Source organism: Sabethes cyaneus, chromosome 1 (assembly GCF_943734655.1).
Source record: "Sabethes cyaneus chromosome 1, idSabCyanKW18_F2, whole genome shotgun sequence".
Taxonomy (NCBI): Eukaryota; Metazoa; Arthropoda; class Insecta; order Diptera; family Culicidae; genus Sabethes; species Sabethes cyaneus.
The window spans coordinates 62544980-62571443 of record NC_071353.1 but is presented as its reverse complement, the minus strand read 5'-3'; the positions used below and the strand labels follow the sequence as shown (position 1 = coordinate 62571443).

Genomic DNA, 26464 nt, shown 5'->3' with positions numbered 1-26464 from the left:
CCAGCTTATTATCTCATATCGTACCGAGAGGTGGCACCGCGACGCAAAACAAAACGTTTTATTTTTGTTTTCATAACATATCACATAATAATCGAAACTAGTATCTGAACTTATTAAAAGTAGGTAAATTCATTAAAACTTAATTATTTTTTCAATTTATAACTTGAGCTATTCTCAGTTTTAACCAAACAAACGAAAAGTAATAGTAAATTATGAAACATAGAAAATTAAGACAAATCTACACCTTAAAGTTCCAATTTAGTTGCAGAATGATCGATGTCATATTTTTTTGCATTTTTCCTACTATCCTAATCATTAAAGGTATCAGATATGCTCTGGGTCACGAAGCACAGACCACAGGTCCTAGAGGACCATCGCTTTTTGTCAACTCAGCAAATTCTTTTGGCAGAAGTTACTTGACACCTCCGCTGTATTTTGTTCACACACCAAAGTCAGAAGAGAAAATAGAAAATTTCTCCATCAGCTTTCTTTCACGGCAGCTCATTGCATTTTCTTTTCAACTCGTTGCTTTTGTGCTTACCGCGCACACACACACACACACATACACACACCCTGCCACATGCTGCCTCGCATATCCGTTTGGTGGCGACTGACTTGCAGGCTTGAGGTTATTTTTTGTGTTATAGGTTTGCCATCTCCGCGAAGACCGAAAAGGACAGACAGAGACAGACGGGAAAACCGCTTCTCCACCCTTATGGTAACAGACAAACGCAGAAGCGAGCCGCTCGGTAGACTTTTTCGGGAGGAAAGCTTCTTTAAGTCGAAACCTCCCCTCAAACTGCTGTAAACTCGAGACGGTGGATCAAATGTAAGGTAACAAAAGAAGAAAGAAGGTTTATATACATTTCAAAAAGCGAGTCTGCCGAGGAGAAATCAGTAGCTAAAGCCATTTCATACTGGACGGCTATACGAATGCAAGCCCTACGCCGTCTCAGCAATCTTCTCGCAATTGCTGATGACTGTGGTTTGATAACTTGATACTATACCTCTGCTCGATCACTAATACAAAACTACTGCACACATACATAAGCCAGAGGTTAGTGCCTGAGCTGACTCATTGTAGAAGGGGTAAAGGCAATCAGCACCCGAAGTTCCGTCGAGCGAACCACGGAAGATCGAAGATTGCTGCGGTGGTAGAAGCTGCTGGTTGCGCGCTGCTGCGGTGGCAGTAGATCCGGGTCAATTTCTTTCTACTTTCAAACCTTTCTGCGGGGTCTATTTCGTTTCTCGAAATTTCGCTGGAAAAGTTGAATGTTCCTGCGAAATAACCAGACAGATGTTTCAATGAAAAATATAGATAGATAGGATAGCCGTTTGAAATTTCATCGCAAACTAATGTGCGATTACATTCGGTATCTATCAAAAACTATGTTTTATATGTTTTATATGCTGCAAATTTCAATTCTTTTACTTATTGTTTTGCGTAGCAAATACATTATTGTGAGTTTGAGTGCAGTTCTAGAAAGAATCAACATCCTAGGATCACGGATGCAACTTCGTTATCACGCTGCCCCTTCGATTTCACTCTCATCATTCGTCATCTGGTTTCGGATGACGATGTTAATTAGAATGCAAACAAATTCCGCTCGTCTACCTGTCCAGAGCACCCGTCAGGCGGTGAACCTTCACCGGTCGCCGTGACACACATTTCTTCCATTACCAAAAGACCTGTTAAGAAGAGGGCCCCCTTGTACGAATGATTGGCCATAATTGGTATAGGGAATGATTGTATGTGGTACCTGCGCGACCACGTGCAAATGCCAAACCTGCACCGGTCGGTTGCCACCGAGAGGCATGTACTGGAATAGCGGAAGAGGCGAAAACTTTCACCGAAAGTATTGGAATATTATTAAAGTTTGTTTTGCTTTTTACGACCCTTGGCGGAACGGTTTTAAGTCGCGAGCGCATGCATGTGTGCGTCGAAGCTTGCTTGCTAAGTATGACACATGATTTAATCGACGCGCCAACAACGCATTGGTCGCTGGTCTTTCGAAAAATAGCAGCCTGCCTCTTTGTATGCATGTTTTGAGAATGTTGCCCGACTGCCAGAGGCATACGAAAACAGACAGGATACTTGCACGAAAAATAAAGCAACTTTCCCTCTACATAGAATCAAAAAAAAATTGATAAAAAAAACAATTCGAATTATTTATCAAATTTTCATATAAACAGTAAACATAGGATCACCCCTTGTAATCAATCGTAGTTACTTCGGTGTAGTGACACTGTTACCCGCAAAGATGGTGATCATATTGTGCTGTAAACTTGCCACAAAGCTCATGTTTTGTTAGACCCCTACGATCGGGTTCTTATACTGCACTTTTCGGCTTGTCCGCTCTATCCAGTTCGTAGCAAATCATACTGAAGACTTAAATGCGCTCAACGGTGAAAGTTTTTTCGCTCTTGATACCGGTTGTCTGTTCCGTGGCTGGCCCACGCTTTTTCCTGCGGGCAGTTCACAGAGAAATCAGAATTATTAAAAGGACTTGTTTCTTCTAGCTGATTGCGGTTGTTTTTAGTTTTGTCCCGTATAGGAGCATTTTACGATCTTCGAGGGCTCGTGAAATTTAAGCAAAACCTGTTTCGGCGATCGATTGGAAAGTGAAATGGCTTCTGGTTAGCGTTTATTAACTTGCTTGTCGCTATTCAGATCATTAGAGAACATTCAATTTTCATGCTTTTATTATATTTTTTTCAAACCGTACATAAATTATCCATGTTTTCAGGTTAATTGAAGTCTAAGTTTTTTTTTTAAATATTTTAACCATATTTCTGCTTCCAAAATACCTATGCTATTACCTAAGCAGCACTTCTCGCTTCCAAATTTTGCTTTGCCGTATTTCTCACGAGCATCTCTAACAATCGAAATCATTCTGCCACTGGTATGTCCCACTTTCCGGCTGGAAAAGTACTTCGGTTTTGGTACAGCACGAATGAAAATTATTCATTCCGGAGGGAGGGCGGCTATTCGTCATTTGACCCACTTTCCGTACAAGTGCCTACAGTGCTGCTATCTGCTCTTTACCATTCGCTGCTTGTGCTGCGTTCTTGGATAGACACAACCACGCCGGCGGAGAAGCTCTTCTCAACAGGTGGTTTTGGTTTGTTTTCTCATTGCTTTCAGTTAGTATATGGATAGGTACCCCTATGAAGTCAACCAGCAACAAAATTTCCAATGTTACAATACTGTCGGTGTGACAAACCGCGATGGTATGTAGTGAAGACTTGCCTACGCATAGCACGTAAGATGCTGCTGCGCAGTGTTTTTGTTGTATCGCTGAAACTTTTATGACAAATAGTATTCTATTGCATTGTGATGAATTATTGTTTACAGTCAACGTGATGTTAAGGTTACTATGTGAAACATCGGAAATGAAATAAAATTTTTGCTTTGTTTTCAGACAAACATTATTTCATCATTTCAATACACTATCCATAATTTGTTTATTAGGTCTGTTCTCCATTTTTTATCTCATTTTCTATTTGAACGGCCAACAGAAATAAAAGTGACATCTAGGCGTTTGTAAATTTTTACTTTCATCGAAAAGCAGTCTCCTACACTCTTAAAAAACATTAAATACTATTAACATCACTTCTCCTTCCTATGTAGTCTTCCAGCTATGTAGCTATACTCGCAACAGAAACCGATCAGGATAGAGTGGATCAGCGTGTGCTGCGTTTTCCAACTGATTTACATATTTTATTACCTATTGCGACAGTTTGGAGCGATTTCGGTGAAGGTAGCGTTGGAAATGAGTCACAGGATGCGGGCTTAGTGATGCTAAATTTCGAAGTCAATCTACACTCCCCTGCTTATATGTTTTTGTTTTTGTTCCGTGCCCATTGCCATATTGGCGCGAATCTATGTACTATGAAATGAGTAGAACAATGTATGAAATAGTATTATCAACTCAAGCTACAATTTTGGTTTTATTACACACTTATAACTATAATGGTAAACAATGTTGGTCGTAAAAACCACAATAAGAATGCAGTGAAAATTGAATTTCTACTTGAGAATATCAAAATGGCTGGTGTATTTGATATTTTGCTTGACATAATGGCACACATAATGACACAATACTCAGTGTTCTTAAGCGGGCATAGTACCTTTTCAATTTTAAAAATTGATTTTTTTATTGATTATATCGAAAGGTTAACATTTTGAGCATATGTGTTTGAAACCGTTTGGATTACACGATTACACTGCGAATAAAAATTTCAACGCCGTTTTTCTCGAAACCAGGGTTTCGTTTATTTTTTATAAACGTTTAAAGTTTAGTCATTTTTTCGACCAAAAAAATACATTCAAGGTTTGAATGTCCGCCATTTTGTTGTGCGTTAAAAAAAGGATGAATCAAAGACAAGATAATTCAATACACTTTCATGTCGTTTTGGAAGTTTTCATTTCGGATAAGCCCTCGAGCGCCAATCCATGGTACCGCTAATCATGTTTTTTCCGAATGATCATATTCAAGGAGCCGTAGGGGAGAGGGGAAGAGGGTTCACATATGAAAACAAAACTGCAAATATTAGTATAAAATGCAATGTTTAGAATGCAAAAAACCCGAATCGATTCGCTTTCCGCGTTATCGAGGAAAAAATATTTGAAATAAGGCAAAAAATATGGTGTAAAAAGTACTATACCCCTTAAATATATTTTTTTAACAAAACTCCAAACGACTATGCAAATAAGTTATGGTTACCCAGGTAACCAATAAGCATTAACATAAGCAGCAAATCAACCGCTTATTGGAATTTTATGCTAAACGTTGTTGTATATTAGCTTTTTAACTGAATAGGTGTTGTAAATAGACATCCAAAATTCTATTCAAATTCTTCGTGTCAGTAATCACCTGCAAATAAGCATTGTCAGCACTATAAGAAAGTTAGCAGTAAAGTAGCCGTATATTTCTCTCTCTTAATCAGAAGAGGCCCCAGTACTTAGGTGCTGTACTTAGCAAAGCCAGGTCCAGACGCTACATTCCATTTTCAGAACTTAGATTTTGTTTTTTCATCTTCGTAGCCAACCGTTAGAGTACAGACCAAACACTAGGCTCGTGCCACGTTCCTATTTACAGCCTCTTTCAGTCGAACATGCAACGACTGTCTTGACCTGTGTCGTATCTCGAGGCTAACTGGGAGGCTCTGGAAGCTGCACATAGAAATCGTCTCCATTCAACTGGGTTCATCCCCAGTAGCACACTTACGGTATATCAACTTAGGTATATCAACTTAATAGTTACTTTTATTTATTCTATATTAGAGAGGTTTTCAGCCTGCGGCTGGTTCGCCTCTTTTTATAGTTACTTTACTTTACTTTATTGGCGACGGTCCGTTATCGGTCCTGCGCCGAGCGAATTTTGATCCTCCCGTAGTGTCGGTCCTGGGCTACCATTCTCTAATTCCATCGAATACGATCTGACCGGGCGTAGTCCTCGACAGTGCACATCCATCGGGTGCGAAATCTACGGCCTCTTCCTGGTTCTCTGCTAAAAATAATTTTGTCTACTCTTTTGTCAGGCATTCTGGCCACGTGCCCAGCCCACCGCAGCCTGCCACATTGTACTACCTTCACTATCTCAGCATATACTTGTATACATGATACCTACAGCTCGTGGTTCATGCGTCTACGCCACACACTCAAATTATGAGTTTACTTGTAAATTGGTTGGATTTAGCTAAAACTTGGTTAAAACTACGCAAAATGCCCTTAAAGCGTGCAAACTCAGATTTTGAGTAGTTTTTAACTAAAAAATTGGCAGTAGGAATTTAAAACTGCATTATTTGTCACAGAGAATAATTCAATTATCGGTAGCAAGTAGCCAAAATTGGTTAAATTTATTACCCATAATTTGAGTTTGTACACTTTAAGGACATTTTGAGTTGTTTCAGCCAAGTTTTAGCTGAATCCGACCTATTTACAGGTAAAATTATTTATATCATTTACCCATTTTGCCACCAAATTTTGATAGGTAGCATAATTTTACGCTCAAAAACCAGAAGCACTCATCGACCAGCTTCCTTTAACGTCCATGATTCATGTTCGTATAGGGCCACCGGGAGGATTTATGTTTTGTAGAGCGCTAGTTTTGTGTGGATTTGCAAACTACGGTACTTCAGCTGGCTGCGTGCTCCGTAGGAAGCCCGATTCGCGGTTGCAATTCACCGTTTCACTTCGCGGCTTACATCGTTGTCATATATCACGAGCGTATCAAGGTATATAAATTCCTGCACTAAAGGGTGTCCTACATCAAATTGCATCATGGAAGAAATGCTGTAGAAAATTACCCATTGGGTATTTTCTCTTGCAAATTTGGGTAGAAGTAGTTTAGAGTGTATTGTTTACACTGTATTTTTATCGCGGTCAATTTTTCGCATATTGGACAAAATGGCGTCTCCTGAAAAGCAACGTCACGAATTTATTTTGCGCAAGCAACTGGAAAATTTCAAATCTCGCATCATGGATGATGAGACTTACGTCATAGCGGACTTCCGGCAGCTTCCGGGGTTACTGTTATTTACCGCCCGGGCACAAGTTTGATTGTCTGAAAGTTTGAAAAGGATCGGTCAATTAGGTAATTTTCTGCAACGTTTCTCCCGCGATGCAATTGGATGTGAGACACCCGTTCCCCGTCCAGCTCCACCTCGGCATCAACACTATTTGGACTCCCACGTTCCCTACTAGCAATCATGTACTTCATTTTGGAGATGTTAATGGTAAGTACCAATCTCGCTGCTTCCCGTTTAAAAGGCCTTTTTCACTATTCTATAGTTGATTCCGATGATATAGACAAAAAAAGCAAAGCAAAGTCTAGGTGCTACATTTCGTTATCGAAACTTGACCTTCTGTTTTTATACGACAGACTTCGCAGTCAGCTGTTAGAGTACAGGACAATTGCAGGGCCAGTTGTTACGACCCTATTGACTCTAACAGCCTCTCCCAGCCAATGATATCGATGTCATCTACAAAACCAAGAAGCGTATGAGCTTTCGTAATAATAGCAAAGTTCCAAGGCAATGTTGAGTAGCAGGTTAAAAAGTGTATTGATTCCCTTGCTTCAGTCCACCCAACGTCACGAAAGCGACTGAGGTCTCAACCGCTATTCTGATGCATGATTTTGACGCATTCGGTATCGCACGAATCAACGTAATAAGTTTCGTCTGACAACCATGTTGTAGCATTATCTGCCACATCTCATTTCGTTTGACAGAATCGTACGCCGCCTTAAAGTCCACAAACAAATAATGAATCCGCAAGTTGTACTCCCGGGGCTTGTCTAGTAACTGACGCGGAGTAAAACCAGCTTGGTACTCGTCGACGAAGGACTCCGCAAACGGTCTCAGTCTACAGAACAGGATAGGGGAAAGCGCCTCATAGGCAAAATTTAGCAATGTAATGCCTCGATTGTTTTTACAAACGAGTCATGGTCCTGTTTTGAAAATAAGGCAAATGATCCAACCACTCCTTCGGCATTTGTACTTCCTCTCAGATGCTGACACTGATCTGGTGGATTGCATCGTACAGCCGCTCATTCCCCGCTTTTAGAAGTTCAACCAAGATACCATCCTTCCGAGCAGCCTTACCAGCCAAGTTGCCAGCAACTTAATAATGATTCAAATTGGTCATGTAAAGTAAACGACGTATTTTGGCTGCGTATGCGTTACGCGCACTTTATTTTGGCTCACTACGGCAAAATCAAATGGAATAGACCAAAATAAACTTAATTTAACGAATGGATAGAAATATATTATCAACCAATTTTCGTGATATGAACGATGGGTGACTCTCCCAGTAACCTTTACCATGCATAGATGCATGCTCGATATTATCCGTTCAAGCACACCAAGGACACATGGGTCAGTCGCAAGCATAATCCATCGCAGCACTGCTGTAGCGGAAGATCTCATCGGTGTTTTGCAGATAAGCGATTTAATGTTGCGGCGGATTTTAGTTGATCAAAGCCTCTTCCGGAGTCCAAAGTAACAAAAACTTGCCATAATATGCGTTTGTATTGCTCAGCTAGTGAAATTATTGGTGCTCACCAGTAGGCCCAATCACTAGTGTTGATCTGAGTGCCCACACTCGTGTGATTTAATTTTCTCACACGCACGTTTTCATTCTAATGAACACACTTGCTTGTTCTTTTTTGTTTAGACTTCCTTTTAGTATTTTCCTTTGCACTGCGACTAGTTTTTGCGAGTGAGTATTCAGCTTTCAAACACAGTCGTCACTCTCGCTGGTCATTTCAATTCAGCAGTTGATGCCGTATCGCTCACAAGCGCCCGCATTCATATCCGCCTGTGTAAAGCAGGACGTAAAATGAAGAAAAAAAGAAGAGGTAAAGCAAATTCTGTATCCCTACATCCTAGTGTGCCGCTCGCGCCAACCTCATTGCAGGATGATGAGCAGGCTGTGCAGAGAGACGCTACGAAGCTATGCACTCGCGATTGCGTAGGCAGCCAAATGTATGCATACACAGCACAAGCGGTTGTTTGCCGTACGGTTTCGGCTTTTCTCATTCGCTCGCGTAAGAGTGCACATCGTTTGCTTCTCGCTGGATTTGCAACATGGCCAATCATACGTACTCTATCAATTTGATTTCGTCGCCGTTTATTCAATTTCTTAGTGGGAGGCTGATATTTGTATTCGCACCTATTGGCAAGCCCAACTTTACTGGCCTCAACCTTCGGTCATATGTTTTCGGTATCGTTTCAAAAATGTGCACCAAGATCTCGTTGGCTAAGCCATAAAGCTGGACCAACTGCTGGAAAACCGTGCTACTCGTGTCTATCTCTGCGTTTCTGAATATACCTTCTAACGTGATATTGAACAGCAGCCACGAAAACTTACAACACTCTTCGAGATTTGCAGAGTTTCGGGATTATCCCCGTGTGAAAGTGTTTGTGTCAGCAATCCAGGTTGTGGACATTTTTATGGATGAGCACATAATCCATTCCGTCGCCGCCTCTGGAGAACGCTATTTTCTCCGATATCTTGGCCAATACGCAATGCAGTACTCTAACCATTACTTACGTATCCATTACCACCGTGTTTTAGTAGTTCGCTCGATAAATAACCGGCACTTGTTTTCAACCATCCGATCTCCGTATCAACTGCGTTGGGAAGCCGGAAAACGATTTCGTTCAATAATGGCAATATATTGCTATTAAGATGCTTCCTGAAATTAAACAAAAAAGAAGACTTTTCCAATTAAATTCTTCTAAGTCTATTTATTCACGACAGATACGTATTTTGCCTACGACTTGCAGGCTTCATCAGTGTCTGTTTTAGAACTGACGTAGCCTGCAAGTCTTAGGCGAAATACATATCTGTTGCTACTAAATATAACTAGTAGAATTTAATCGGAAAAGTTTTCTTTTTTATTTAATTTAAACTTCAATTAAGATGCTTGTTGCAGTCCTGTTTGAATTTTCCGATCACCTCACACTTGTTCGTGAGAAGATAGCCCTTCAAATCTTGGCAATGACACAGCGCCTTTGCGCACGCCGCCGTACAAAGCTGACAATGTACAAAATCCTTTTAGACCGATAGTTCTTTATGGAGTTGAAGTTGTGACGTTGCTTACGGAGGACATACACGCCCTTGCCGTGTTCGAACAGAAGTTGTTGCAGACGATATTTGTAAACTAAAAACTGAATGGCGTTGTCGTATGAATAACTACAGCTACAGGCTACATTTTATAAGCTACAGGCACAGTTTGGAGAGATTTCCATCGTACAGCTGGCGAAACTCGGCACACTTCAGTGGGCCGGACACGTCACAAGAATGCCTAACGACACTGCGACGAGAACGATTCTTTTCAACAACCCCACGAGCACCAGAAACAGAACGGTTTAACGTGCAGGATGTTTCAATCAGGTCGAAAATGATTTGCGACTTCTGAAACGCCTGAGAAATTGGCGACGAGTGGCCCAAGATCGAATTGAATGAAGAGGACTGCTTTAAACAGCACGAGTCATCCCGGCTGTATGCTACTGATGACAACGATATTTCCCATCAATTTGGTACCAAATTGAAAAAAATAGTGTTGGCGCTTTTTGATCCTACTTGCCACAGCTTTATGGAAAGAAACCAGCGAGCGTCGCTGTGCAATTATTTCTCTGCAGTGGCATTGTGCAAAAGTCCATCAATAAATATATAAGCAAATTTTAGTCTTAATTGATAAATTGTGTGTCTTGTTTATGTAGCATGCCAAACCCAGATAATTGCAATTGAATGAAAACATAAGCGTCGTGGCCGTGAGTAAGGAGTCAGAAAAATATTCCCATATCCAAGCAAATTAGCACAGTGACAGGGACACGAAAAAAATCGAAAGTTTGAAATCATGTGTTGTTTTTGTAAAGCTAAAGATTCGTGATAGCATGATTATTCTTCATGATGTATTTTCATCAAAGATGCAATAGAATCCTGAAATCACAGACAAACAGACATAACACTTGGAAGAAAGATCAACAAAAATTATCGTACCACACATTTTGCCTGAACACTAGTGCTATCTATGAACGACATTCCCAAATATCAAAAATCAACAGTAGTATCCCTCGAACTAGCAAGTATTTTTCAAGGAGAAATCGCCTTCTTTTGTTAAAAAGTGCCACTATGACCAAAACGGAGACATTCTCAACTAAGCCCAAATTTGAAATGACGGTTTAATCGGTACGAAGAATGGAAAACGAGTGTTATGTCTGTTTGTCTGTGCTGAAATCATCAATACATTTTTCTTATTTTGGAGAATGAATGTCTTTCCGTGGATTTTTGCAGCATTTTTTATCAATCAGTTCATTCAGCCATCAAATGTTTGTAACAAAAGCATAACCATTCATTCATATAAACGGGGAGTACTAACACATGCAAAATCGGGAAACTGAACTAATCGACGCTTTAACTGCCTAAATAAATCTCAAAAAATTCAGAAAACGTCCCGTTTGCCGAAAAGAAAATTGTTTTATTTCAGTCGTGGCTTTTTCTCTGTGCAACTCGAATAAAGCAGGTTCAAGTTCAAGACTACCAACCTTTAGTGCAGAGTAACCACAGCCAGCGCAGCAAACTGCACGGCAGTGAAAAACATTTTACTCCGCATTTCAACCCGCACTGCATTAGCTGCAATATCTAGTTGTACGGGCATGACTGGCTTTACTAGGTATCAATCGCCTCTAACCATCACTGCTGTGGTACTTAGGTACCTATAGAAAATTGCAGCGCATAAGCCGTTTTCAGTGCCTGTTTTACTGATTCTATGCTTCTCGTATGATCATGAAGCTTGTGCACTGGAAACAAGCTCGAGCAGTGTTCGATGTTGAGCATCCATAAGAAATGTTTTTATGGCATGGCATGGAAACGACGAACGAACGGCCTTTGGGACGTGTGGGACGCTTGGAAAGTTACTAGCTGAAGTAGTTAGCGCTTAACGTAAAGCTTTACCGGGGGTTGGTTTATGTGGCGCTGTGGATCGACACGGGGTAGCTCGAATCGTTTCGGAATGCCTGATGGTGATGAACAACAACCGAGCAGAAAGACTTTCACCAAGAGTTCGATGATCATCGTGAATTATTACCACAGCTTTGTGATGGTCTTTCGGAACGAAATATGCTTGCTCGTGAATGTGACCGGGCTTGAATTCGCAGCATTGCTGTGTGAGTGTGCAATAAAAATATGCACCAGCCCGTAATGCTTTGCTGGCGATGCGCTCATATGTACACAGATTCCAAGATTAAACTTTCTGCTTTGCCACTTTGCAAACGTGAAACAACAACGGGCACTATGGCGGGATTAATAGGTTCGAGAGTTCCTCCATAATATACACTGGTCAAAGATAAGAAACAAAGCGAGAGAGTTTCGTGCTCGGCAAGGCGGATTCGACAACTTCTGCAACCGAAGAAGAACACAGCCGGAAAAGTTGGTAATCAATCATTTTCACTTTCGCCTGATGTCTTGCTTTTTCGAGCTGTATAGTGAAGCTAGATTGATTGCGCCGGTTAATTTATCGGTAAAGTATTTAATGTAGTTTTTTTTTTATTAAATCTATCCATAGATTATTTGCAAATGTAACATTGCATATTCGGTAAAATGAGTACACATGTTCCAAGTGCATCTAGTTTCATGAAGCAAATGACTTTTAAGCTTTTACTTCACTTTTGATTTTTGAATAATATTATAGTACACGGTCAATTTGGAAAGCAACAAAAAAGACTTTTTGTAATTATATACAAAAAGAATACAGAAATCGGTCCCCCTCTCTGATACAATGGTTATTTTTCTTCAGAATCATAAACAAAATTTAATTGGAAAAGTTAATCGCCACTGGTTTAATGTCGTTCAAAGTACCAGAATATTGTAATCAATCCAAATATATATTTTCAACCATTGCATAGGTAATCGCCAGTTTAAATAGAAACTTTAAAATTTTCTTGCACAATCCCAGAAAACATACTCCTCGGTGAAAACATGAGTAAATTTTCTCAGTAATTTAAGTGAACCATATACTTGTAAAATGGTTGTTTTAAAAGATTGCCACACTAGTAGATTACTGCAACATAAGATTAATATCTTTTAACGTTACATTTGAATTTAAAGTTGTATAAATGAGGGGCGCCTGCGCTTAATATGCAAATAAAAGTGTAGAATTCAAAGTTTCAATTCAAACCTTATAATCATATACTAACTCAAAATAGTTCTAAACATCTTTTCCGCAACATAACCGTACTATTCTCATGAATGACCTCTTGTGGAAGTTCGTTCCAGTAGACAACTCCTCTAATGAAAAACATTTTACCATAGTGACTCGTCCTGTGCCTTGGAATGACAAATTTTCTCAGTCTCAACCCTCTAAAGTGTTGCAGCTTGCTGTATAAATAACCCGGACTCTTAGATTTAAGGAGCTTATGAATACAGTCAGTCCATAATCATGGGTCACACACAATTATGGGTCATTTTTGCTTTTTCTGCCAGTAATGCGTGAATATAATAGTAATTGATTGATAAAATTGTTACTTATAAGTAGCACTAACAATTAGATCAATCATTAGGTCATATTTAAACGGAAATTAGCGGCTAAAGCTAAAGTGACCCACAATTGTGTGTGACCCATGATTGTGGACTGACTGTACATGCCCTCGCTTTAGCAAAGTTATAGAAAGAAAAACCAAGGCTTTTTTTGAAGATGAGTGACTTGAGAAAACCTCTATAAATTATAAATAAACTGCACTCAACAATTAAGATGAATATGAATAAAAGAGTTAGAGCAAATACTCAGAGGGCTAAATGTCATATACTAATTGACAGGGTTCGACGCATTGAGCAATTTATGTGTGTATGTTTTTTTGGTAGAGAAAATCCTTCATAGCCAGGACAGTCTGGCCTGTAATGTGATGGCACTGTGTAGGATTCACAATGTTTGTACTTTGTGCTTAACCACTAAAAAACTCCTTACTAACTCCGTCTACTCCCTACTCTCCCGGAACTACCGTCAAGTATTACTTCGAGACGAGGATTGCCTTTGTACTGCTTCGTTACCTGTGGAGACGTGCACCGATTCGGGGATGGCGAGCAGGTTGACATCCACCCCTTCACGGCCGCCTTCGTATTGTGAAAGTGGATGTTATTACGTTTACTTCTGCCACAATCTACGCAAGTAGTCGGCAGTGGTGAAACTGCTCTACACCGACGAAGAGTTTGCCGGCGATAAAACATCGCCTAAGACTGAATGCCCGCTACACCGTTTACGACTACGTGCTCCGGTGCTTCTTCAATGACAGCATATTCCGGATAGAGAAGGCACTCAGCGTGTCCGAATCTACGGAGGTACTTTCTGCAACAATCATGGCCTGACAAGAATTGAGTCATGTTCGTCCATGTGGACACGTGACCATCTTTCGTTCACCGCGTTATCCCACTCTTCTTGCCATTTACGCATAGTGTCTCTACCCGTGTCTTTTTCCGAACTCCACGGGTGCCTCTGTCTCTGTAGCACTTATCATCCTCCTCTAGTATCAATCCAATGGGGATCAATCCGGCAATAACGCAAACCGTTTCCAGTGATATGGTCCGGTATGCGCTCAGCATCCTCATGTGTGTGCGTCTTTTTAACGTGAGGAAAAGCTCAATGCCTGGCACATTAATGGTGATATACATCCCGAGAACGGTGTAAGACTCTAACCCACTACGAATCTCACTGCTCCTGGCTCCAAAATCTCCCTGGAATCGCCGCTAGGAATTTCTCTGGGAAAAAGACGTACCAATGATCTACTTCGCTACCTATCGAGACGTGCACCGATGTTGGAATGGCTACCAATTTTTCACGGTCACCCTCGCAGGATTTCTTTCCGTGGGAGTTGCTATTTTTGTCAACTCTGCCGTCGTCGACTCGGGTGCTCGAGATCCTCTGAGACCGATTACAGATGACTCTATTTAACGACTCGACTCTTAGTCCTCGCGCCATTTTCGCTACAGCACCGACATGATTTGTGTGATGGTTCGGTTAATCACATTCCACGTGTGAACGTCACGACACATTTTTTGAAGCACACTATCTGGGCTGTTGCGCTTAGTTGGTTTCGGGGTACGTTACAGGCCTTAACAAGCTAATCGTACTATGTTCGAGTCTCGGCTAGGCAGTGCTGCTAGATAGAGTCAGTAGGATTGTTGCACTAGCCCCGTAACTGTCCGTAACTGTCCTAATAGCCGGCTTTGATGTCTGTCGATAAAGAAGGGTCGGAACGTTTAAGCCCAAGGTATTTTTATCTGGGCTGGAGTTGGGCATTGCGCCAATTCTATGTCAGCGTACTGCGGACAGAGAGGTGACTCCGCGTGTCCGAATCTATGCAGATATTTCATGAAGCAGCCGTGGCCTGACCGGAATAGTGTCAGGTGGAAATTGATTTCCCCGTGCTTCCTGTTCATCCAAGTAGACATATTCGGGCTCAGTCGAAGTCCGTATTTATTATAACATTCTGCGGCTGAGGTCGTAGTCTGACAGACACCAGAAATCAGAAAAATGCAACAGTTGTGTTATGTATTGCATTTTTATTCTAAAGTTTGTAGTGTCTTCCCGACTCATATCTGCGGTCTAACTACATCCAATAGGTTGCTAAAGATATGTACTCAATTAAAATAATAAAAATTAAAATTTACATCATTCTATAATAGCAGTTAAGCTAAGTTTAGGTGTCCAGCAGACTACCACGTCAGCATAATCGTTAAGATTAGGGCACCTCAGCCGCAGAAGGTTAAAAAAGTTTCAAAAATTGGAGTTCAAATATAGAGGGTGAGTAGTAATAACTGCCAGTTAAGTGAATGGTCACAAAAATAAGACGCTTGCATAAATTTTAATTTTGAGTATATTTCGTGTAAAGTCCATAACATTTGTCTTAAATTAAATCGTTATTGAAAAGCGTTACAGCTGACACGCACGACATCCTGAGGCAATTTATTCTAAATCTTCTCCAAACGTTGCTTGAAGGTTTTAATCCTTTGGTGTTGCCTAGTTAACCTAGTATGTAACCGAAATCGAGAGAACTCAAGTCAGGCGAACTCTTTCAAAAAAATAAAATCCCAAAAATTGTCCTCACACCAGGCCTGAGTAGCTTTCGCCTGGTGAGACGTTGCAGAAAATCTTGTTGGAAGCAGTATGGTGCATTCCCGTAGTGTTTTTTTTTGGCGATGGGAAGCAAATGGTTATTTAAAACATTATCGCTGTAATTTTTGTGATTTCACGCTCAATGAACAGCAATGGAACCTTGAAATTAGGCCATTATAAATATTTTAAAAAGTTTTTGTCCCTCCGCTCCGGTGTAGGGCCACTGAAGGGGGGGGGGCGAAAAAAAACAAAGAGACTTTGTTAATCGAGCAAAAAAAAAATGGATTTTAGGCATTTTTATTTCTATTCTTGCTTTTAATATTTACGTTGTTATTTTCCATGCAAAAATCTTCGAAAAAGAGAAAAAAATTTTTTTGGCCGATTTTCGGAAATTCCACTGTTTGAATTTCCATTTCTATTTCATGCTAGAAGCGTTAACTCAACTCGTACACTCATTGTTCAAGTTTTTCTGGCTGTAGAGCCCACAGACCATTGATTTTATAAAAAAAAATTAACTCATATCCTATAAATTATTTTTTTGAAACAACCCCCCCCCCCCCCCCCCCCCCCCGATTTTCCAAGCCAATTTTCAAGGGGAGGGGGGGTCACAAAAACTTTTAAAATGATTTGTAATGGCCTTATTGGAGAAACATCCCCATGCTATCATCCTGGAAACATTCTGGAACCTTTGAATGCCACTTCGTCCTGAGCAGTATCAGAAAGATGTATTGCATATATCCGATCATTTTGTAGGTTGTGGTGATCCTGTAGCAGGAACATTTTTTCGTTCGAAAACAGCCCATCAAACATTTTCATATGCAAATCCGAGTAACAAATGAGTTATATGTACCTATATATACCCTGAAAAATCGTATCTAATGCACAAAACTAGCATACGCGTACTAATTTGGAGGCCATATATATACTATAAAATATACGTTACCAATTCAGCATTATGGGTCTTCGATATCCGACTCAAAGCGATTAGTTTTATAATGCTATACAATTCTGTACTGGAAGTCGTAGGTCAATCACTTACTGTTTTCCAATACGTCAGAATACAAACTTGTCTGCATTTCATAAGGCTATGTTTACGATCCTACGATAATTTTTGGTACATTACATATACGAGTTGGTGTTTGCTGGGCGAATTTCACAATCACAGCAGTTCCCGACATCTTAGGATCCTTGCAACCTTCTACTTTTCAGTAAAACCATGCACCCGTTGTTTTTTGTATGGAATCAATCCAAGATCATCCTTCAAAATATTCATGGTTAACTTTGATGGCTTCCGATGTCCTTACAGTGCGCTTACGGCCAGGTTTGGGAAGTATTTTACAAGAACCAGTTACCTTGTATCGCTTGATGGAACGAAAGATGAATCTTTCGTTTATTCCAAATGACTTCAGTTTGTTTAAAACATTACACGGTCGAAAATTTGTCTTATCAAAAGTTCCCTTTTTGCGTCCATGATTACCAAGACATTAAAACGAGTGAAAATTTAAAACAAACTTACACAAACTATATTGACATTTGAATACACACTAAGCGAAAAATATGCTGACATATCTGTATTTAACCCATTTTTAATTAAAGACGACGTCCAAAAAACCCTGACAGTTATTACTACTCACCCTGTACAGTAAGGAGTAAGGAAAGCGCATTTATTTGAATTTGAAGTGCATTTTTGCTTCGTTAGTTCAATAACGTCACTAAGCAGAAATACAGAAGAGACTATTATCACGTGTAGCTCACTTTCTCTTTTAATGTTTTTCAAGCATAAAGGTATTCTTGTGAAACAAGTTGTCTCAGACAGGTAATATTTTATTTGATTTATACGAATAAAGTTAAAAGCAATATGACCAATGCCTTTGACCATCATATTTACAATAGCAAATACCAAATCCAATTACTTTTTTAATAATTAATCAAAACGTAGTTTCAATTGTCACTTTGCTCGGCATTTCATCATGCAAAGCTGTACATCAGTTTTCCAGAAACTGTACAATGCGTCTATTGGGACCAACATTTTTAGTTTTTGGTTTTAGTATCCCAGTTACATCAGCATAACATGCTGATGCTTGCTGAATACTTGAGGTTGCATCAGAATTATCGATAACAGCATATAATCCTAGCTTCCCACAAATTTCAAAGACGCTGAACTGTCCAAAATTCCGTAGCTGCCTCTGGCTAAATTGTTTACCTTACTAGCCGTATAGAAGCTCAATATCATTATAAAAACATCCCTTCTCTGACCTGCTGTAAAATAAATAGGCGCTTATTATTCAACGAATGTATCCCCAACCGGCGCGCTGCTACTTAGTTGCTTCGACCGCCGAAAAAAGCCAGTTCATAGATTTCACAATTTTTGGTTTTTACTTTGCTTAGAAGTAGTAGGGGAACAAATCGTATTTTTTTTTTTGAATAAATATTGACTCCAGCTATGAGGTCGGAAAGGACTGTAAGTGGCAAAGGTAGCTTTTACGTAGAACGTAAAAACCATCATTCGAACCGTTTGAAACTACAACCCTGAAAGCTAGTGTAGTACATTCAAACGATTTTAGTGTATAAGATGATGACTCTAATTTCTTTTTCCTGAAGCAACTGGGGGGGAAGATATCATGTTGGTATTAGTAGTCAGACATGTGTTAGGACGCATCACAAAGAAAAGTGCAATGCCGCGGAATAGAAAAGGTGGAGGGCGGTTGCTAAGAGTCAATAAACTCGGTTCGATTCACCTTGCATGGTTTGTTGTTGAAAAGCCAGAGAGAAGGTTGGTTGAACGGGTTTCATCGGTGGTATTTTCTAGAGAGTCTGTGGATGGGATGGTGTACCATTGCACCGACACTACTATGACGACTATTAGCACAGGCCTTGGGTGGGACTCAGCGAGGCATAAGATCGCAGGCGTTGGTCTGGTTTTGGGTGTCTGTCATCGTTGTCCCCCAGTTACTGGTTGAGAGGGAAAGTTTTCCCTTCTTTGGCCGAACGGTAAACGTGAAGACGCGGTTGAACTTTTGCGGCCGTTTGACCGAAAATGAAGAAAACAAATTACGTAGAATACGTGTTTTTGATGCTGTTTTTTTGCTCCGACTACGCAGTTGCTTGCAGCGCAGCACGAAATCATATGTAGGTCAGCTGTCAAAGTCGAACAGCACACAGCGAAAGACTTCAATACCTGAATAACCTGTGTTGAATTTTTTTTTCGGTTTAGGTACAATAAACGGTACTTTGGTTTGATCGATTTTTACATCTACCGCATCAGCTGACAATTTAATTCACAAGCCGAAAAGTTAGATCATTTTGCATAATTACTTCATATGCGCTATGAGACACGTAGCATCCATTTCTGGTACCATTTAATTCACAAAATTGGCATTTTCTCAGATCTTCAAAAACTTGAAACTACTTCATATAACATAAAATGATTTAACTTCCATTTCACTTTTGTTAACTGAAATTATATTTTGTTTTCAAACAAAAAAGAAGCTTTAGGGATCATTTATAGGTTTCAAAACGCAGAATGTAATGTTTTTTAACACCCCCGCCCCTACTTGTTACACTATTTTGTATAGAGGGTTGCTGGGGTGTAACACATCAATACATAGCCCTTCTCCCCCAAGTTATATAATTTGTAAATGGTCGCTCATGTTGAAATTGTTATATTTAATTATTTACTGAAACCATTTAGGCCAAGTGAAGCAAGTTCTAGGTGCTACATTCCGCTTTCGAAACTTGGCCTTCTGTTTTTGTTTGACAGACTTCGCGGGTAGCTCTTCAGATTCTAGCAGGAATTGCGGTGCTAGTGCTACGATCCTAAATGGACTCTTATAGCCTCTCCTAAACGAGATTCGAACATTCGACGTCGATTGGCTTGCTAGACCAGTATGGTGTCTCAATGTCAACTGGAATGCACAGTAGAGGAACCATCTAGGTATTAGAAGTTGTATACCTAAAGGTCATTCCATTTTAAGACTATTGAAATCGTTTACAAGTTACATTTTACATTAAATTTTTATGAGTAATTTCCAAAGAGAAAGTCGGTGTCATGTGTAGATTTTTTACCAGCTTGAAACACGAGCAAGGAGTGAAGCTCAGCAACATCTAATAATTGATTTTTGATTTGTAAAGTCACTCGTCTCGCAGAATAGACCCCATTCGGTCTGTTTAAGTGATTCGCCGCCAGGTGAACTCTTATTGAAAGTTCGGTTCGGTAAAATATTTGAATGATATCGAAATATCATGTAACATCTATTTACAATAGATAAAACTTTTGTCGATTTATGTTGAACGCGTGACAACGCACGCGGGTACAACTACTAATAAGCTCAGGCATTTGCATGAAGTGTCAAAGCGACATTTTGTGGCGACACGTTGCTTGTTTTAACCACAAAACGAAAATCTTTATCTTTATTTCTGTGCGGACATTATTACTGCTCTCAGTATTGCGATCTGTTGTGATATTATCCAGTTGTTTTTGTTGTATTCCGCACTTCATTATTCTCTGCAGTATCGCCGTTGGATGTGGATGAGTATGCACTTATTGTCCGTGCTAGAGTGTCGGTATTTTGATCATGTTTTTCATCATACTTGTTATTGCTGATTGCAAGGAAGATTGTCCAATCAATAAGTTCGCAATCGCTCATAATAGTACTATTTTGGCTTAAATCGTTTCGGTATCTTCGGCGCACTTATTGCTTGGAATGCAACTAAAAGTGCGCCGAAGATACCGAAACGATTTAATGCAGGATCACAACTTTATGAGCAATTTCGCACTTTGGATGGTACAATTTCCCTTGCAATCAACAAAACTTTCTGATACCAATCTCGCTTAGGTACATTACTTTGATGGCGGCAGTTCATTCTGCATACTCTTTTGTCGGGCATTGTGGCCAAGTGCCCAACTCATACATTATTTCAGCATATTTGTTTACTTGATAAAGTTCATGGCTCATACGTCTGCATCACACGATATTGTCTATTTTGCAGAACTTTACGATCATAATTTCACTCGATCAGACTCCTTTGACGTTTATGATTCTTGTCCGTAAAGGGCCACCAGGAGAATTAATGTTCTATAGTGCGCCAGTTTTGTGCGAATTTGTAAAATATGCGCCTTCAGCTGGATACGCAATCCATAAAAATCCCGATTTGCGACTGGCACATTCCCTGCCACCAACTATGTTTATCATTTTGACAGTGTTATTGGTTTGTCACAATCTCGCTGCAACAAGCATGTGAGATATCTTGATAATAATGCTGTTCTTCAAATCAAATCAGCTTAACTAATTTCGTTGCAAAACCATATTCTAGCGTTTTATCTGCCATAGTTAATTCAGTTTGACTGAATCGTACGCCGCCTTAAAGTAATACAGAATGGAACTCGAACGACGTAAACAAATCTTGCACAACCACCTGAAAAATTCAGAATGGTCTGGATCAAAGTTGACCAAAGTGATAAAAACGTTATAAGGAGAACTTAGGTGTGGAAAAGCGACAAAGAATTTTTAAGAAAATTGCAACTAAGGATCGAAAACTGATGTGAAGATATTGAGGTGCGTTAAGTCCAATCCTGGCAGTTCCATCCGGGATATGGCTAGAAGCCCAAGCAACAATGGGAGTTTTATTGTACTCTTATGGTGGTCTTCAAGACCAATTTTGGTCTTGAATGCCATCATAAGAGTATAAAACACCCAAATTGTTACTTGGAAGGTGTGATGCCAACTATCAAATCACGCGGAATATCCTCGCTCAAGAAGGGTATAGGTGTTACAGTGCTAGTAAACATCCGAATCGGCACTTGAAGCAAAATTTGGCAACCAAGAAGCGTGCTAGTTATTTCAAGTTATTTCAAGCAATGTAAAAAATTTTACATTGAAACTGGGCGTGGTTATGTTGAAATTTTTGGGCAATTGTCAAACAACGACAACAACGGCGATGCGTGGGGCAGTCAGCAGTTCTAAAGAAACGCATCTTCGTCGCATCTTCATCTGAAGTGATGAGTTCTATTAAGAAAAATGTTCTAGGTTTTATCAGAACCAGAGAAATGCAATAATGTAACACTCTGAAACTTAAAGCTGAATAGAAACGTCGCAATCCAGTCATTTATGGGTTTTTCTGTGATATTCTAGTCCGGAGTTATAGATTGTTTTATGCGTCCATATTTACTTTTAGCCAGGCTTTAGTTTCAAGCCTAATTTAAGCTTAAGTCAAGTCCAAGTTCTATTCTAATTTCACGCCCAATTTCAATACAGAAGTCAAGTAATTTTTTTATAACGGTAGTTTTTACAATCGACGCAGGGGACAGTAGAGGAAAGTACCGAAACAAAGGTATTGATAGTATCCAATCAGAGTGGGACAAGGCGTAAAAGGGAAAGGGCAGAAAATTTGGTAAGATGGCCCTCTCTTACCAATGAAGCTACGCTCATTAAGTATGTGTACCGTTCTTCTTCGCCCAAGCTGGGGGATCCGCGGAAATAATGGGAGTTAATTATAACCGCATCCGAACCTAACTTCTTCGTTAGGCCCTGTAGATCACAGATACCGTGGACCCCCGTTCGTTTGACCATTTTTAACTTAAAAATGGTTCAAATGTCATTCTCAACATCATTTGCTTATGCAGACAATGCACATAAACACGATTTATTTGTACTGACCTAGCGTGTTAAATCTGTTCCACATTCCGTTTTCCAACGAGTATGATAGAAATCCGATCGGAGAATGAAACTTTCGCTGCTTGCAACTGCGAACTAAATCAAGCCACCAAAAAAATAACAAAGAGTAGGGCGGCCAGTTCATTCAAGTTTCAGCAGGTTGTCAGTTGTTCAAATTAAAAACTAACCCCGTTAGTTTGCATGAGGGATCGTTCAAACGAACGGGGGTCCACGGTATTGGTAAACCTATGAACCATAGCGGAGTGGATCTGATTTCAAGTCCAATTTTGGGCCCTTTCCTCACAGTCACTTCACCTAAATTTTTTAGAATAGGGCCCTTTATGTCTAGTTTGATTTCAATTCCAAATTCCACATGCAATTTCTATTCCTACTTTTTGTTCAATTTAATGCCTAATTTAATGTCCATCAGCAAGTCTAATTTCAACTTTGATTTTAAGTCCAACTTCAAGTACAATTTCCATTTCGAATTCATATTCAATTGAGGAGAAGAAGAAAAACGTGTGTGAGAGAAAATAGAGGGAAAACGGGACATAAAAAGAAAAGAAACGTGACAGAAAAAGAAATAAATTGGGAAGGAAAAAGCGGGACAACGAGACAAGAAAGGGAACACGGAACAGAAAACAAGAAAAACCAAAAGGAAAAAAGAAGAATCGCGAGAAAATAGAAAACCGATGGAGGAAACGAGGAAAACAAGTACAAGAGGTCGAACGGGATATATAACGGGATATATTGCTTCAGTTTTTATTAACTGGAAAAGTAATTTAAAAAACTATTTTCCAATAAAAATAGGTTACACGTACTTGCGTCACTAATGAACCATTTTAGAAGCCAAATGAGAAATCGATAAAAATCTTTACTTAAAATTGTGTGTCCCAGTACCGAACACCTAATAGAAATCATAAAATAAACCAATTCAAAGCTTATAGTTCTGAAAAATACATGTCAAAATGTTTAAAATCTCTTATTGCTTGCATACTTGTTGAATAAAGATGTTTGAAAAATTTTACTTTGCATAAAAATCAATAGTTTTTTATGCCCTTCATCGAAGCCCTTCTATTTTCTTCGATAAATTGATCATCAACTGGTTTCCTTGTTTTTTTTTTCATATTTAAAATAACCGGTTCGGTATAAGTGATGTTTTCTTTCTTCCCAGTCTCTTTTTTGCCAAAATCTTGATTTCAATCAAGAATTTTACTGAACCAAGCAAAGCATTTTGCTGTCCGGTATTGGGGGACGGCTCGGTGTCCGGTACTGGGTGACGGGAATCAGTGAGTTCAATTTATATTTTTATGCGACCGAATAATACTGTAATGCTGATCTGAAAATTAGCCGAAACATAACAATTCGATCGGCGGTAGGTAAAAACAAACAAATCTCTGTTTTCATGAATGATTCTGACCTATAAAATCAAACATGTTAATTTTTTGTCCTTTTTATTAATTTTATCATATCAGCTACTAAGATGCACCATTTAAACTATGAAAGTCAGAGGTGTCCGGTATTGGGAGCTGTCCGGCGCTAGGGGTCTTCCCCCTAAAGAAAAAGACGAAAAACTAAAATTAAAATAGGAAAACCAGAGAGCAAAAAGAAAAAGAGAGCCAAAAACAGGTTAAATGTGACAGAAAAGAAGAAAAACGAAGAGGAAAAAGGTAACAGATAAAGACGAAAAACGATTAGGAGGAGAGTTAGAAATACACAAAAACTGGAACCAAAAAAAAAAAGAAAAAAACGAAAGAGAAAAGATGGAACATGGGGAAAAAATTAGAAAAAAGTGAAAAGTATGAGGAACAGAACTGAAAATATGAAGAACTTGGACAGAAAACAAAGAAAAATGGAACAATGAAACAGAAAACACGAAACAACAACAAAAAACAAGAATGCAGTACAAGAAAGAAGAAACAACGGAACAAAAAGTGGAAAAACGGGACTGGAAAAGAGAGTAACAGTCAAAATTTCTGTCATTTTCACTCTCACGGCAAAAAGTCGCAAAAAAGTAATTGTGTCCAACATTTTTCGACTACATCCTTTAGTAAGCGTCAAGGACGTACCATTTGCGATGAAATGTACTTTATTCAATACATACCTCCGTTATTATGAATTTTACACAATGATGTGTACTTTCTTAGAGTTTTAGAAGTTGCATTGTTGAAATATCCCTAGTCACAAAAACGACACAGGACGTAGAAAACATATCTATCCAGTTAAAAATGAATAGTATTACAATGTACAACATTAATGTCGATGAATTGACACAACTTTTTGCTATTATCTGTTGGTCCGAAACTGTGAACATGTCTTGAGAAGGTTTTGTAGTAGTTTGAAAACACACTTTACCAGCATAAAACAGTTTAATTCTTTTGGCTGTTTAAAAGTGTATCGTTTAGGTTGAAACTTCATTGTAAAAAAGTCCGACTGTGGATCGGTTAAAAAAATCGACCACGGGCGGTGAATACAGAGTTTTGTCTTATCGATTAGAAACGACAAATGAACAAGAGCTCCTACCGTCCTATGTAGCGATGTTCGATTTTGAAAACAATCGGTAAACAAGTGATCAAACAATCTTTGATAGTTTGTTAATTGACTCGATTAATCGTAACCTAATCTCTAAATATTCGATTAAAAATTAACCGCATTATCGTGGAATTATTAACTTGGTATTAAATTAATCAAATATTTTTTGTGTTACGTCTTGATACCGTCATAATGAAGAAATTGAAATGAACGAGTAAATTTTATAGTAAAATTTTCAAACAAAACCAGTCAGATAAAAATACCGAAGCAGAATTTAAATTTTTGTAGCCCTAATAAACAACAATATATCTTTTAATATATCTTACATTTTTATATCTATTCTAGGGGAAGCCGATAAAGTGAAAACGCTCATCCGACTACGCGCAGAACTGTCACCACTATTCACCGGCAAGCGAAATGCCTCCAAATATGCGTGGGCGTAAGTATAGCCGATTTTCTTTGTAGCCGTACATAGATATAGGTTCCTCTTCTAGCCATCTGGGAACAGATCACGCTCGCTGCACGCGTGGGCATTGTCTGAGAAGGCGACCCACTTTCACGGAATCAGGTTCTGCTTTCAACAGAATTTCCTCCGGACGACGCGCGGTAACAAGCACTTCTTGGAAAACTGGAACAATTTCCGATCGAAGCTACCTGAACGGATGGATCGTTTCTTTGCTAGGGTCTCTATTTTTCCCACATTCTACATTTACGCCTATTATTCCGTAAAACTAAACTTTGATGCTTTCTTCTGTCGATTTGGTTTTTCTTTCTTGTTTAAACTAACGGGTAAACTGACTTTTCGGAAGATATATTGAAACAGCTAACAGAGCAGGTTTATCTTCCACTTTCCTAGGTTTCAACATAGTTTTTAGGAAGATCGACATTGTTTTCCTACAACGTTTGAGTGTGCACGCTGTTGCGCGTAAGGGTAGGAAGATAAAATAGAAATTTCTATAGATTTGCTCGAATCAGCTAGAGAAGAAACCCTCCTAAGGCGATACAGCCTGATCGCCAACGAGCAGCGCTTCGAATTACCAAAGGTTTGAGAAAGAAGGGAGAGCCAAAGAAATCCGTTAAACCATTAAAATAATTGTGGAAATTTTAGGCTTATTTTAATCGAGTTGAAAGAAAAAACACGCGCACCACCAGAAGCAGCAGACAAACACTGCGTGTAAATGAGAGATAGAGGAAGTTAATGAGAGTTTAGTGCTATTGCAAGTAGATCACGAATGGGTGCCCCGTTGCGCAGGAAAAAAACTCTGCTAGTTTTATGGCATAAACTGTAGAGTGTATCTAAATTCAGAGACAGCATTAAAATCCTAACATGGTGCGGATTGCAAATTGAAAATATTTTATTTTAGTTGTTGTAGAAAACATGTTATTAAAATAACAAAAATTTAATGTAATAAAATGTAAAAATGGCGAAGTATGACTATTTTCAATCGCAGAAATGTACCCTTTCTGTGGATGTTCTAACAGGTGAAAAACTGACAGCACTGTAACTGCTAAGGCTAATTATAAAGAATATTTATTAAACTTGCTCTTTGCGCTAATTATGTCGATTGTTCTCAACGGCATTGAAAACATAACACTTCTTTCAGTTTGTTTCGATAGCTGTGTCTGGAAGTGCTCGCGTAACTGATTCGTTGATGTGCT

The 26464-nt window shown here is 39.2% G+C and overlaps 1 protein-coding gene across 1 annotated transcript in view; it reads left to right on the top strand.

Annotated features, from left to right (window-relative positions):
- The window catches only part of LOC128732568 (probable serine/threonine-protein kinase cdc7), a 90489-nt gene that overhangs the window by 7807 nt on the left and 56218 nt on the right, over positions 1 to 26464 (top strand). Inside the window, exon 2 of the mRNA XM_053825843.1 lies at positions 25151 to 25244. Within this exon, the coding sequence (XP_053681818.1) occupies positions 25151 to 25244 (94 nt within the window). The remainder of the gene's footprint in view (positions 1 to 25150; positions 25245 to 26464) is intronic.